The following is a 15474-nucleotide window of genomic DNA, read 5'->3' as shown; positions in this document are numbered from 1 at the left end:
AAACATAATACCTACAACAAACCATATGTATACTTTTTAAATACATTTTGTTTAATTCCTTTTGCTATGGCTTAAAAAACATTAGCATTCATTAAATTTTTATCAACATTTTTTTTTCCAAAAGAAGCTGAAAAAGTATGAATCAATATTTGTTAAAAAGAAACAAACACATCCAATATGCATCTTATTGAAATCAATATAAACAAAACATGATCAGTACAGTTTCCAGTAACAATGGATTTCACATCAGAGAGCGATTTGCATATAAATCATATACCACTCTCAGGTGGGTGGTCGGAACGCAGGATCTATTACCCTTATGATGACCTACAATCCTAGATGTGTATATTGTCATGGAAGTTGTAGGCCAACAACAATACAACACAAGAAGGTGACTATCAGAGTTAAGTGAATCAATCAGATTTGTTTTGAGATCACAGGCTTGAGTCACAAAGTTTTAGTATGTTTTTTTTAGCCACGTCACTGTCCTTTTAAAATCTCGCCAAACCGCAATTTTCATTAGCCTAAAAATAAGTGTCACTTTTTATAGGAAGTATCCTTATCCTGGTGTGTTGGCGAAGTAGATGTAGATTCAAGTGAACCATGAACATCTAAACTACCTGTGCTGCCTATATGCCACCAATACTGACCCTGTATTTGCGCCAAGCTTGCCCAAAAGGTCCTTAACAAAGGTTCTCTGCTGTGATCTCCTAAAATCCTCTTTAAAAGAGACAGCTCTGAACATAATTATTATTAAAAAAAAAAAAAAACTACACTTTCCTGGCTATGCTAATTTTGTCAGGCAAGTCGGACACATAAACTTTGTAAATAACAATTACTACCGGTTAGGCTTCACTATGACCATTATAGGCTTTTAAAGCTTTGCTTGTGCCCAATAGGATCTCAAATTTGGCTTGTCTGAAAATTACAGTCGACATCAGAATGTTGATTCATTCCGCTTGTCTACAACTACTACCTAGCAGCAGGCAAAATTTTACTTTTCCATTCGGCACAGAAGAGTTTAATTATGCATATAAGTAATAAATGTAATGTAAAGGATAATGGTACCTATGTAGTGTTTTTAAACATTAACTATACATGGAATTCTTTAAATTTACTACATCATTCCCTGCAGCTGTTACAGTGGAACACTGCAGTTTAGATAAAAATCATAGGCAATTACCAGTCAAAAACAGCCTTGCTTTGATGACAGACGGGGAGGTGCATGAAAGAGCTCTTCCACCAGCAGGACAAATGGCCAATCAGAATGATTTTTTATTGGTTTTCTGAACAGCCAAATTAGACAGTCCTGTTTGCATACAACACATGCTGATAACTTACAGCCAGTTGTGATGTAAATGTTGCTTGGTAGATCATTCTGCTCGTCGAATTGGTGCAGACAGATAGTAGACTTGAAATGCTCGCATTATAATGTGAAGAGATAAGTGAAAAGAAATTTGAAGCAAAGCACAGAATAGCACCAACAAAGACATTAAAAAGAAACCTGGTTATTTAATTAGTAACATGATGGAGAGAAACTGTATCACCAAAAGCAAATTTAATACTTAGTACAAAGGTGGTTGTCCTTTATGAAAATATTTATAATTGGTCATTATTGTTCTTAAATGTCCTCTCACCTTTGATATACTGGTACAAAATGGTGTCGTGGAACTCCATGTCAATACGGGATGTGACAGTAAATTAGGTAACACTGGTGTCACATTTGTCAAATGCAACTTATGTACAAAGACAGCGGTGGCTGCTGAAAGGTGGAACAAGAATTAATTTCTTAAAGTCTCTATGCAATCTACCACTGGAGCAAATTGTTATCCATTGATTGAGTCACTTAAATCTGAGTGGTAGGCACTGGCTGGTTTTCAGTTTAAAAGAAAAAAAAAATGAAGCAAAATGAGGTGCAATCAATAACTTAGAAGATGTGATACTAAAAAAGTGTTGCAAAATAAAAGATTTGTTAGGTTAACGCCTGGCTAATTGTATTTTCTGAGAAAAGAAGGCGTTAAAAAACAAAAACAGACTAGTGAATTAATGGATACCCCCCACATTGTTTCAGTGCATCCACTCTATATTTACTCTTGTTCACCTTCTCAAACATTACAGCTCAAATGCTCATCTCAAAAATAACAACCAAAAAGTGGTTAGAAATGTATTGTGAGTTTAGTCACTTGTAAACTGGACCTCTGAAAACCATTAAAAAGTCTTTTGAAAGGTTAAGCCTCCATGCCCAGCATGGGACAACCATCAATCCCCCAAACAAGCAGGTAGCTCCGTCAGCCAGTTAAAAAGAAACACAAAATTCTAATCGACTAGTGGCTCAGACAGACAATCTTTCACCTGTGAAAGGTTTTCAACACTGCAGTGACCAATGCTGCAGGAAGGGGTGTGCCAACAATCAACACAACACCCGACCTCACCAATTCAATTTTATACATCAAATATTCCCAGAGATGCCTTAATAGACATTGGAAAGCAAAGTCTTTCTTCTATTGGTGGCATGCACTGGAAAAGCAAGAATATCATTTCATAAGACACAGGGGATACTAAGTATTTTGGATGGGACGGTCCTTCATCCTGTTAATTATAACAAAGTATTAGCGTGCAAAATAGCAGCTGCTGTCACTGCTTCATCAAGCAGATGGGAGGCAGCGCAGATTTGTTTTTTTCTGGAAGAAAGCCTATAAGGGCCCGCTGTAAACTTCACTGACTCTTTTGCGTAAGTGGCCGCAGAACTCAAACATAGTAGCAGCCAGGCTCTGGTGAATGAGGTAGCGAGGTAGCCGACCCTAAAAGGAAAATAAATGAAAATTAAATGCTGATCTATGTGCTAAAAGAAAGAAGTTCACAATTAAATTATTTCTAGGACTGCACATATTTGGATTCAGAAAAAATACACCCCTGCAAGTTGAGCTTGACAAATCAAATTGTTACTTAATAGGTATTCTCACTTACGAATGAGGGATCTGAAATTAACAGAGAATGGGTTACAGCACATTCAAAAATGTTCTGCCTAGCATGTAGGCTGTCTCAGGATTACAGCTTTAGATGTCAGCGCCTAACTAAAACAATCCCACCTTCCTGTGTTAACATAAAAACACACCTATGTGCATAAATATTAAGCAGATAATGAAGAAAATTTTGCTTCAGTTAGTACTTGTACGATAGGCAGGATTCATGTTGCTAAAATGTGTGCTGTGTCTCTAAATTGATAAAATAAATGGCTTTCTATCTGCCGAATATTTTTCTATAAGTCCATGAAAGTATCAGATATAGTCTGGATGTATCTCTGGCGAAAAGTTCTCCATGTCAATAGCAACAAAAATCTTGTGTCTGCTCGCCGCGTAAATTCAACTACATTTGTTCTTATTCTATAACATGCAGCTTTTGTGTAAGTTTACCCCTCATCTGTGTAAACTAAGAAAAATAGTAAAAAGGCTAAAATTACCAGTAAAAACTTTTGCCAATATATATAAAAATTAATAACTTAGTGCTTCATTAATAATTAATAATTCACTTGGTCAATTCCTCTAAAATTTGCAGATGGTTTTGAATAAACAATGATTTATTCTGCCATCTAGTGGCAAATCATCAAAAGTGCACAAATGTCACTAAAGACAATGAATAGGAAACAAAACGAATATTATGAGTGATTTGACAGGGAAATAATTTATAAATAGAGCCTTTAAAATGTAACAACCAAGATGCAATTCACCAGTGTTTTCCCTTTACACTTACCTTCAAATCAGTGTTGAGGATCCAGATAAAAGTGCAGACAGAAGGGTTCCGGGAGCTCTTTAAGACAACAAATCCACCGGGTCCATTCTCTCCCCTAAACAGATAACTAATATGCATTAGCCCCTTCACTGTTAGATCATTTCTTTACTTTTTCTTTTTTTTGTACACATTAAAATGCACATTTGTGGCCAGAAGGATACTTTTGCCCACAAAACAAAACCGCCAAAGTATTTTAAATCTTTTTACTGCTGGATCAATTTTTTTAACACACATTCAAATTAGTGATTCTAGCCCTGAGGTTATCTAAGCAAAAAATTTCTGGGAAAAAAAGGGCCTGTAGAAAAAAAAAGGTGTTAGGTACAAATTTTTTTTGACAGACTACCCATCAAACCCAGTAAAACTCTTAAACTCCTCATTGAAGTAATAAATTGGGCATTGTTGCAGCAATCCTAATCACATCTACAATAATATGGCAGCCAAAGTTTTAATGTTTTTATTTTGCATTACATGTGGTACACATCATCAACAGTATATGGGTTGAATTACACTTCTGAACTAAATATTTTCTGCAAATACCTGTGTCTTGTTTGCAAGCTAAAAATACTAACATTAAAGTTAATGTTTTTGCTTTTATCACATCAAAACATTGTAAACTGAATCACATGGCAGGGATCATTTTTTTTACAGTACAGGTTGGAAAGTAGTCGAATACAGTGATACTAGGTGGCACTGTGACAATAGAAGCAGACATTTATAAAGAAACCAATTAAGAATACAGGGGTGTAATGTGATGGGCTACTGTTTGCTCCCAGAGGGTTTTGAACTTCCATAAAAGTTGGACTGCAAAACCTGCTTGAAGCTGGTAAAATGCAAGTCAGAAAGAGATAAATGAACTCTCGATTTTCTGAGATACATTTGGAATTAAACTGATGTCATCGTCGCAAGCCCAATGCTCATTCACACATAAATGCATCCATTTTTCACAGGACAGTTTCACATGACTTTTTTGTTTGTCTGAAGATCTTAGTCAAATGTCTGATTGTAGAAAACAATTCCTGGTCAACACCAAAGGTTGTTACGGACAGTCAGGAAGTCAAGATCTTCCGTAACAACCTATGGTGTTGACCAGGAATTATGAAAAATTGAAGATAGTTACAGAGGTTTGCATGAACCTTGACATACATCAAGTAATGCCATCTCTGATTTGACAAATCTAAATATCTTATTAAGGGAACAAACTAAAAACTTACCTGACATGTTTTGTAAGTGGAGGTCTAGAAGGATGGGTCCCTCCTATACCAGCTGATAAGTAGCGATCTTTTCTTCTCTCAATCCGTCGTATATTCACAAAATCCCTGAGTATGAATAGTTAGAATTAGTAAAAGTTGATTATCTTTATAAACAGGAAGCATCAATAGGCAAGGTACTAACCTAGGTGAAACCACCCCACCCGCTGCTCCTGCTGATACATCATACGATACAAGAGTGTTATCATCTACACGCTGAAGAACCTGAGGGATGGATAAGCAAAGATCAGATATGTAGCAAAGAAACACTGCTATGACTATAACAAATTCCAAGACTTCCAAAGCAAATAGCCCAAGACTGTAATGTGGCACAGGCCAATGCTGATATTTCAACAGAGTAAAAAATACAGGATACTGCTTAACAGCACAGTTTTTAGACATAAACCAGTCACTTAGAATAGTGTAATTCAACTTCTTTATTATTTTACACTAAGAGGTCTATTTATAAAGCAGTGAATCTGACTTTCACTCATATATTCCCTAGTAGAGAATTGGTTACTGCCATTGAAACACATGACCAGGGGAGATTCTCCACCAGGGAATGTTTAGGTGAATGTCAGATTGACTGCTTTAAAAACAGACCCCTACATTTTAACTAATGCTTTTTAAGCAAAGTGGTAATTTGTTTTATTTCTTTTTTTTAAGGTATAAAATTTGGTGAGGAAAGAAGTCATTCCCCATCTGAGGTGTTAAAGTCTGTTTTCAGACTGTAGGAAAGCAACTTCAGAGTATAGAACTTGAGTACAGCTCCTGCCAGTAAATACACATTTTTATTGGTATGTGCAATAAAAGTAAACGTTATCTTAAGTGCTGGTTAAAAATACATTAAAAAAAAAACAACAAATTGCTTTTAACATATTTTACCTCAGAACCTTTATCCATATTATACTATATGGCCAGTAGCCTTGTTTCTCTAAAATTCAAAAGCTGCATTATGATAACTATTTTCAGACACGCATTCATACTAACCTGACATACAGCCACAGTACGGTTCCACAGGACCATCTTTTCAGGTTGTAAAATAACCTCTTGGTATACAACCTCAGCAGGACACTGAATAAAAGCCTGAAAGCATTGAAAATCATTAGGTTGAAAAACTGTCTATTTAAATGGATACAAGTAAAGTTTAGTGAACAACCAAAAGGGAAGTTACAGCAAAACAAACCATTGCTCTCTACTGATTCTTATACTGTACTGAAACATATGTTTCTTTTTTTAATGACATCTATAACACATATTGCAAAGCTCAAATACAATGTGTAATATACCATAACACAAAGTATTTTCTTTGTACTGCTGTTGACTTTAAACAGCAAATGCTTCACCAAAGGATGAGGGGAAAGGGGAGTTTATCTATCTTACGTTATTGGTCAAATTGATAAATCACATATTCTGATCTCATTATCAGTAAAGTTCCACATTCCAGATATCAATATTCATGTGTAGATTGGAAACCAAAGTGGAAGGAAGAAATTGGCAGCCGGGACTTCTTAGGTAGGAATCAACTATATTATAAAACAACTTCTAATAAATATTACCATTAGGTATGGATACAGATATTGAATAAGTAAAAAAATGAAAAAGATCATTTCTATCATTGTTCATCATTCCACATATGATTCCACCTTTGCTGCTGCAAATAAATTTTATAAGGACTTGTTAGTTATAAGACTTTATTGAATTACATCAATGATGCTAATGATATATAGCTTGTGCTGCTAATAAATTCTATGAAATTTGTCTGTTGCAACACCTTATCAAATTGTATTAATACACACTATAGCAAATTGCACCATGCTAATGATATACAGTTGGTGCAGTAAATACATTTTATGGAACCCGATGGTTATAACACCTTATGAAACTGCATCAACAATGCCAATGATATATAATACCCCTAAGATTTATTGCCCTTGGTAAAATGAATCATGATTATGTGATAAATGATTTAGCACAAGCATACATAATATCTATTTAAGCAAACAAACCATCATATCCTTAATATTCAATAATTTTCTTTTTTTGTGTAAAAAAAATTGTGTGTAAACCAATGTACTAAAATGAGTATACATTTTGTCAATACATCTCTATATTTTCCTGAAGTGGACATATCTGCGAAACGCGTCAAAAATGTTGGCATAGATGCAACAGCATTTATGCTTTAACTGTATGAGCCTATGATGGCCACAAGATTGCACTGCATAAAATTTATTGTTGCTGTGTTCTGTTGTTATGCTGGTGTCGCTCTATTGTTTTTCTTCTCTTCCTTCTTAATCCACCATTTTGTTTTATTGTATTATCCTTTGGTGTACTACATATAAAAGTATGCTCACAAACTGCTGTGTGGAAGCTTCCTGAATGTGATCAGTAAAGGCCCACATCAACTAACAGAAAATGCAATATATGCGAGACTGTCAAAAATGACATATGTAAACTGAAACATCTTATTATATTTTATATACATTTTAATAGACAAAAGTTACATTTTTTCATATTTTAAGTGCCTTAAAAGTCCTTCCATTTTGATTTCCAATCTACGCATGAAAGGGGAGTTTAGTCGTAAGGCCAATAGTGGATTTTAATTTTTACTGGAACTTCCCTACAATTGTTCTCCTTTGCAAACAAACTACAGCTTTGTACTGTTGCCTCCCTTACTTTTAAGATGAAAGTCTTTCCATGAAAGGGGATTTCCAGTGTATACACGACGTCTCCAACTTCCTGCAATACATACAGACAATATAATTTATTATAGACTGATACACTTCTGTAAACTGCACTCACAGAAAAGCATGATTGTGATAAATGCCCACAGACAGGTTAGGGATTATCAGGTATTCTGAAGAAAAAAAAAGTAGTAGTAGTAGTAGTAGTAGTAGTAGGACACTCACATTACTCTTCTCATATTTCCAGTTGACTTCCTGTGCCAGTATCTGTTCTACAATTTCCATGGCCTCCTTTCCCTTCCTCACATAGTCCCGTTCCTGGGCAGTAACAGCCTTCCTCCCTACAGCTTCATCATCATCATCAAATTCATTATCTGATCCTGCATGGAGGAGACAAATAAAGTACACTCTTGATTTAATACCCCCAGATGCCAGATGGAAGAAAATCTGAAGATAACATTAAAAACCAAATGCATTCTTACCTGCAAAGGACTCTGGTGGGGAATAAAACTGTCCATCAGACGTTGCCCCTGGGTATAAAAGAGGAGGGCGAAGAGCAGCAGCTTGAGCTGCTAGATACCCTGTTGATACAAAAAAAAAAACATTAAAAAGAAACCAAGTCACTAATGATTCCTCTCATCTGAAAAATGATCGCGATTTAGAAATTACTTGCTAACAGATTGTAACTTGATTGAAATGTACTGCTATAAGGCCATCCTATCCTGTCTTTGTTATCAGTGCTGATGAACAACACTGCAAAATGATATAACAAAATGGCTTTAAGGATTTCATGAAAGAAAACTAAAGCTTTGTAATTAGGCAAGTTTACCCTCCATCAGCAGCCTGGAGGGAATGTTATTTATTTGTCCCAATTACAGTCAGCAGATAGAGCAACATTCGAGAAGCAAAACCAAGAGCCAATACTTCTGTTTTCACAGGAAGAAAATTCAACTAAATAACAGCACACACTTATCTCTGTGAGGTCAGGCTGCACCAATATATCAAACTGGGGAATTTATATTTTGACAGTGTTCATTCTTGACTCTTTAAACATTTTTTGATTGCAGGAAAACAGCTGTAACCCCCTCCCAACCTAAATTCCTTCACTTTTAGACACACTTACATCTCTCTTCCTCTGACTCCTGAGTAAGGACCTTGAAATCCAGGAACCATGTCTCCAGCCATGCCAAAACAAATGACATAATGGGTAGCAAATATCCAAACGCCCCCTTGGAAAGAAGCTACAGAAAAAAAAAAGGATCATTGATTATTTTGTCTCGTCGTCAATGCAGTAAACATGTTTTATACTATAGATCTGTTATGTTTGCACACATCCACAACAGGAGATTACTTTTTCTTAAGCTGGCTAACCTAACTGTGCAACGTAACAAGGCAAAGTGCCCAACTTAAAGGCAAACAGTCTCCTATGTACCTCTAAATAGAAACTGAAACGGATGCATTTATATAAAGCCTATCTCTGTTTTTTGCTTTTTGTTGATTTGTTAAACTTACCAATAATTACTAATTAACTTTATATATATGAAATTGCATAATTGCATATATTTGCCATTATTGCAGACGATGTCCCTTCTGCAATAAGCTCTGTGGAACTGTCAAAAACACAGAGCTGTAGATGCCAGGATACCCTGCAATCCCTGCTTCCCCTGTGCTTTCAGAGACAGAATTAACTAGTTTTGTCATCCCAGCCCAGACAGTCAAGAGGGCCAAAGATTGCAACTAGAAAAACAAGGAGGCGCTTTGTGACAGAACAGTGTCAGGCGAGTATAGCAGAGTTATTCCTGCTTTTAGGACCTTAGCAAAAGACAGTGGGCAAGGCAGCACCACTAAGTGCATTTTCTGTACTTACAGCGTCATTTAAAGACAATTAATCATGGACATTTACTAGCTGGACTAGGTATTAAGAACTGCATATACTCACCTGTGACATTATGACTTTAGCAATAAGAAAAGAACTGGTCACCAGGGTTGAAATCTGAAAAAGATTACAATATTTTAGATCTTCTTTGTATTCTGTAGATTGCAGTACTGTGTTTATAGGAAAAAAAAAACTATTGATCCCAATTAAAGATAGGTAAAAGATAACACACATGGGATGCAATTTCTGACCTTTTTTTCTCAAAAAGTTAAGTTGTCTGGCTGTAGTACTGTAGTAATTTGAGTTCAGAACAATAATTCCAGTGAGCATTTAGCATTTTTTCAGAAACTGGTCAGTAATGGCTATAAAAACGTTGAAGCTGAGAGACATTTCCCAGTGCATCCCACAATACAATGTGCTGTTTCACTAACCTTTTGAAAGGACCCAGCACACACAAACTGCAATGCAATAGCAACAATTGCAATAAAACAGCATTGCACATCTATCAGCTAACAAAGACTGAACACTTACAGCAATAGCCCACCAGTGGCGTAGACGAAACACGGCGTAACCGATTAGGAGGACAGAGAACCGGAATACTGCTAAAAGCTGAAGAAAAAACATATAACATTTTACAAACCTAAAGTGCATCAATAAACTTCAGAATTAATATAAATGAATATGTTATGAAAAATTATGTGAAAAAAGCCCACTAAAATTGCTGACTTTCTCAAAATATTTGAAAAGGCAAAAACATTAGAATGCAGTGCCTGCAAAAAAAAAAAAAAAAAAAAAAGTCATATACCTAATATACTTAAAAGGTATTTATATACGACAGGCTCCGCAAAAAACTATTTGTGCGTGTGGTGTGGTTTGCTTTATATAAAAGCTCTGCAGTAAAGGGAACTATCTAGTTAATTCTGCCAGTAACTTAAACTTCCTCATTCCTGGTGGTGACATTCTGCAAGCTGATCTTCTCTCTGCAGTGTTGTTAAAGGTTTGACTATAGCAGAATAACAGTGGTCAAAAGTTAATACAAAGAAAAACAAGTCCTGGCTGCAGCTTAGCCACACTTACAGATTAACATGTGACCTGACTGAAGAAAAAAAAACATTTCTACTAATTAGATTGCTGTAATAAATAGATGAGTTGCTTGGTGTGATTATTTCCAGCCAGCATGGCCGGAGGGGTGTGGACTGGTTTACATATACAAAACAAATGTGCCTTTTTATTAAACTAGTCAGCAGAATCAAAAACAGAAGAATATTATGATTTGGAAAAGTTATTAAATTCCTAGTCTAATCTAAATAATGGTTCCCGTTAAGAGAAAAGTCTTGCAAGTGTTTTGTATACCTGGCCACCCAGTTCAGGCATCAAGTTTTACTTGGTATTCTTTGTATCATTTGCCAGTTTCAGACAGCCCCTCCCTTAACAATTCAACCTATACAAACCAGTACTTTTTCTAGGGCAAATCCATGCCTTTCTATGTTTCTTTCTTGACCATTTCCAGGTGTATGTGTTCAGGCCCTTAGGTTTAATATTATATTAATAATACCAGAGTGGTTCACCTTAAATTTTCTCATGACATGATGTGTTCAGATTCTGTCTAACAGCTCTTTATGATGTTATTTAATAGCTGCAGACCAACTCACACCTGCTCAAAGAACACCTATTTGTTGCATTTTTTAAAACGTGATTTCAAATTATTTGGGAACCTTTAAAAACCGCTTGGTGGACTTATGGGCATCCACAACTTTTTCCTGAGGGTCTTATAGAGACCTTTTCTAATAATGACTTGACACATGTAAATGGAAAATACGAAAAATAGATCTTCAATATCCGAGGACACATTTTACTTTCCTACTTTCCCTAGAAAAGGTTCTAATCATTCCTACAAGTAGTTAATCTGGAATAGTTTTAGGAACTTGAAATGGTGGTAATCAAAGGGGTGCAATAACTTTTTCCATGTGACAAATCTGTAAAAATGTGGGCTTATTCACACGCTTATTTTAATTAAAAACACTTTAACCACTTATTATGAACGACATGCAGACTGTCCCAACAAAATATTGTTGCAGTTTGGAAATGTCAGCTTTTAGCTAAAAAACTTTAAAACTTACAAATATATCAAAGAACGAGTTGCTGAACTTGTAATGGATGATTTCATTTTCCAGGTTCTTCTCAATCCCATTATTAGTCTGAAAAGACAACTCACTGTCAACATAAAATGATCACTAAAACATGCAAAATAATAATTACTTGAACCATCACATTACAGTCATCAGAATGAAAACACTGATTTTATCAAAAGCACAAATAATATATATTTATCCAGAGCCAGAGATTTAAAAGGTGGATTTAGCTGTCGCAGAGACAATTGGGCATTTAAAAAAGAAGTACAAGTCGTTCACATGAGTTAAAGTGAAATTTGCAAACAAGAAAACCTTAAGTGCTAAAGCTTCCTCATTGAAAGCGTCTCCTATATGTGTTCTGAAACATTAAAACCACCTACATGACAGAATACCTTGGAGGGCTCTGTTGGTGGGCTGGACCAGCGGCCACCAACCTTTCTGACTGCAGGGCCAATTAACATAGTAAAAAATTTTGCTGCGGACCGGTATATGTACAGCTTACACTACTCTGCTATTCTCAAAAGCTCGGTCTCCTGTCAGCACACTGAGAATACCAGAATAGTGTAATAGAGCCGATGCGCTGTCAGGTGTTAGAGCTGCTGGGAATGGCAGAGAAGTGTAAGCCTTACATACATTGCTCTGCCATTCATCAGCTCCTGTGTAAGCAGTGTCAGTAGAGCTGCCCGCGCTCCTGCTGGTTGAGTTCCTGCTGTCACACCGTCATTAGCTTTAGAGCAGTGTAAGGAGGGCTGCTGGTGCTCCCACCGCCAGAGCTTCTGCCTCCTGTCATTTTCAGCCACCAGGACTGAAGTAATCCCAGATACCCGGTAAAAAATAAGTCTAAATTTGTACACTAATTTTTTAAAAAAACTCCTGATTCCCTGTTACTTGTACTGCCATTACAATTATGGTGAAAGTATTCTGTTGTTTAGTGCCGGACCCCCAGTGGTGAAGCCAGCTGGGAGTTGTAGGAACACCTAAGCCCAAATGCTATTTAACAAAGGTACCCAGAATTCAAGTGGTGAAGATAAACATGTAAATATGATTTATATAAAAAACCTTAATGGGGCAGATTATTGTTTTAAAATACCTTCTGGGGATTGTTTTACATATATGTACTATACATGGGACTAGGACTAATTACTGGGATACCCATTCACTGCTTCATAGTTCTGTATTGCTGATCAGACTATAAAACAGGAAATATCTAAATAAAACAAATTCTTTGCAGTATTTAGTAACTTCTAAAATTATACTGGTAACAAGTGACCTAGTGATGATGGTTTAATCTTATATTTCAAAAATGAGCAAGAACCATTATGTACAGTTAGGTCCATAAATATTTGGACAGAGACAACCTTTTTCTAATTTTGGTTCTGTACATTACCACAATTCATTTCAAATGAAAAAACTCAGATGCAGTTGAACTGCAAACTTTCAGCTTTAATTCAGTGGGTTGAACAAAGATTGCATAAAAATATGAGGAACTAAAGCATTTTTAACACACTTAACTCACTTAATTTCAGGGGCTCAAAAGTAATTGGACAAAAAAGCTGAAAATAAAATGTTCATTTCTAATACTTGGTTGAAAACCCTTTGCTGGCAATGACAGCCTGTAGTCCTGAACTTATGGACATCACCAGATGCTGGGTTTACTCCTTTTAATGCTCTGCCAGGCTTTTAATGCAGCGGCTTTCAGTTGCTGTTTGTTTGTGGGCCTTTCTGTCCGAAGTTTAGTCTTCAACAAGTGAAATGCATGCTCAATTGGGTTCAGATCAGGAGTCTTACTTTGGCCATTCAAGAATATTTCACTTCTTTGCTTTAATAAACTCCTGGGTTGCTTTGGCTGTATGTTTTGGGTCATTGTCTATCTGTATTATGAAACGCCTCCCAATCAATATGACTGCATTTAGCTGGATTTGAGCAGACAGTATGTCTCTGGACACCTCAGAATTCATTCGGCTGCTTCTGTCCTCTGTCACATCATGGATAAACACTAGTGTCCCAGTGCCACTAGCAGCCATGCACGCCCAAGCCATCACACTGCCTCCACCATGTTTTACAGATGATGTGGTATGTTTTGGATCATGAGCTGTTCCACGCCTTCTCCATACTTTTTTCTTGCCATTATTCTGGTAAAGGTTGATCTTGGTTTCATCTGTCTAAAGATTGTTTTTCCAGACCGGTGTTGGCTTTTTTAGATGTTTTTGAGCAAACCCCAATCTAGCCTTTCTTTTCTTGAGGCCTTGCAGTGCACCCTCTGTATTTACTTTCATGCAGTCTTCTCTTTATGGTAGACTTGGATATCGATACCCCTACTTCCTGGAGAGTGTTGTTCACTTGGTTGGCTGTTGTGAAGGGGTTTCTCTTCACCATGGAAATGATTCTGCGATCATCCATCACTGCTGTCTTCCGTAAACGTCAAGGTCTTTTCCCTCAAATCAACTCCAGGCCTTTTATCTGCTTAATTGATAATGACATAACAAAGGAATTGCCAAAACCAGCCCATGAAAAAGCCTTTGAGTCAATTGTCCAATTACTTTTGAGCCCCTGAAATAAAGTGATTGTGTAAAAAAGGCTTTAGTTCCTCACATTTTTATGCAATCTTTTTTGTTCAACTCACTAAATTAAAGCTGAAAGTCTGCAGTTCAACGGCATCTGAGTTGTTTCATTTAAAATTATTTGAATGTAATGTACAGAACCTGGATCCTATTAGTACATGAAGTAAAATTTCAATAATAGATTCATTTAAAAATGCTACTAGCATATATACATGTCCAGGTTTAACCTGATAAGCAACCAAGTCTTGACATGCAAGGCATTGTCCACTCCCATTCATGCAGGAATTTAGCAGTAAAATTTAATTATTGCATTTTTATTGGTACTCACATTGAGTTCAATGATCCATAAAAGGGAGATAAAGAGAAGATCAAATGTGACAAAAAGGCAGAAAGTCCGCCGAACATCGGAAATGGCCCTGCGTTGTTCTGGGGGCAAAAAGAACTGAGGGGACAGGCTTTGGCTCAATGATGAATTGATGGAGGCAATAGCTGGAAGACTTCGTTCCAGGTCAGAATGAAGATCACTTGGGAATTTACTCATCTTGGAAAGTGAAGGAAAGATTCAAGATTAGGAATATAAAGAGTCACCAATCCATCTGTAAGGAGGAAAGAGGAGAAAACGTGTAAAACTATTCAGACTGTCACAGACTCATTACTCACACTGTTGATGTCTCATATAATAACCAAAACATCTATTAAATAAAATCAGCAAGCAGCAGTTAGTCATATAAAGCTGCTACCCAAGCAGTACTAATTAGTACTAGTAATCACCACTAATGAGTAAAACAATTAACACAGCATTCACAGATGACAAGTTGAACAACTCATACATTATTTACACCTGACATACTACTACCCCCCCTCCACACAATACTTACAGCTGACATACTACTACCCCTCCCCATACAGAACTTATACCTTACATACTAATACCCTCCCCCCCATACAATACTTAAACCTGACATACTACTACCCCCCCATACAATACTTACACCTGCCATATATTACTAACACCTCACATACTAATACCCCCACATACAATGCTTACACCCGCCATACTACCTACCCCCCACCATACATTATTTACACCTGACATACTACTACCCCCTCATACATTACTTACACCTGTCATACTACTAATCCCCCACCATACATTACTTACACCTGGCATACTACTTATCCCCC

At 36.4% G+C, this 15474-nt stretch overlaps 1 protein-coding gene across 4 annotated transcripts in view; it reads right to left on the bottom strand.

The window, feature by feature from the left end:
- Nucleotides 1–30: 30 nt before the first annotated feature.
- STARD3 (StAR related lipid transfer domain containing 3) overlaps nt 31–15474 on the bottom strand; it is an 18130-nt gene continuing 2686 nt past the window's right edge. For all 4 annotated transcript variants that reach the window (XM_072404011.1, XM_072404010.1, XM_072404012.1 and 1 more), the window contains exons 2-14: nt 14618–14885; nt 11717–11794; nt 10128–10205; nt 9660–9713; nt 8844–8961; nt 8203–8301; nt 7946–8100; nt 7713–7775; nt 6027–6122; nt 5182–5261; nt 5001–5105; nt 3751–3844; nt 31–2801 (exon numbers count right to left, since the gene is read on the bottom strand). In XM_072404011.1, the coding sequence (XP_072260112.1) occupies nt 2694–2801; nt 3751–3844; nt 5001–5105; nt 5182–5261; nt 6027–6122; nt 7713–7775; nt 7946–8100; nt 8203–8301; nt 8844–8961; nt 9660–9713; nt 10128–10205; nt 11717–11794; nt 14618–14830 (1341 nt within the window). In that variant the 5' untranslated portion in view covers nt 14831–14885 and the 3' untranslated portion in view covers nt 31–2693. The remainder of the gene's footprint in view (nt 2802–3750; nt 3845–5000; nt 5106–5181; nt 5262–6026; nt 6123–7712; nt 7776–7945; nt 8101–8202; nt 8302–8843; nt 8962–9659; nt 9714–10127; nt 10206–11716; nt 11795–14617; nt 14886–15474) is intronic.

The sequence above is a fragment of the Pyxicephalus adspersus genome, chromosome 3, assembly GCF_032062135.1.
Source record: "Pyxicephalus adspersus chromosome 3, UCB_Pads_2.0, whole genome shotgun sequence".
Taxonomy (NCBI): domain Eukaryota; kingdom Metazoa; phylum Chordata; class Amphibia; order Anura; family Pyxicephalidae; genus Pyxicephalus; species Pyxicephalus adspersus.
Note: the sequence above shows the minus strand (reverse complement) of the source record. Positions and strands in the feature narration are given on the sequence as shown.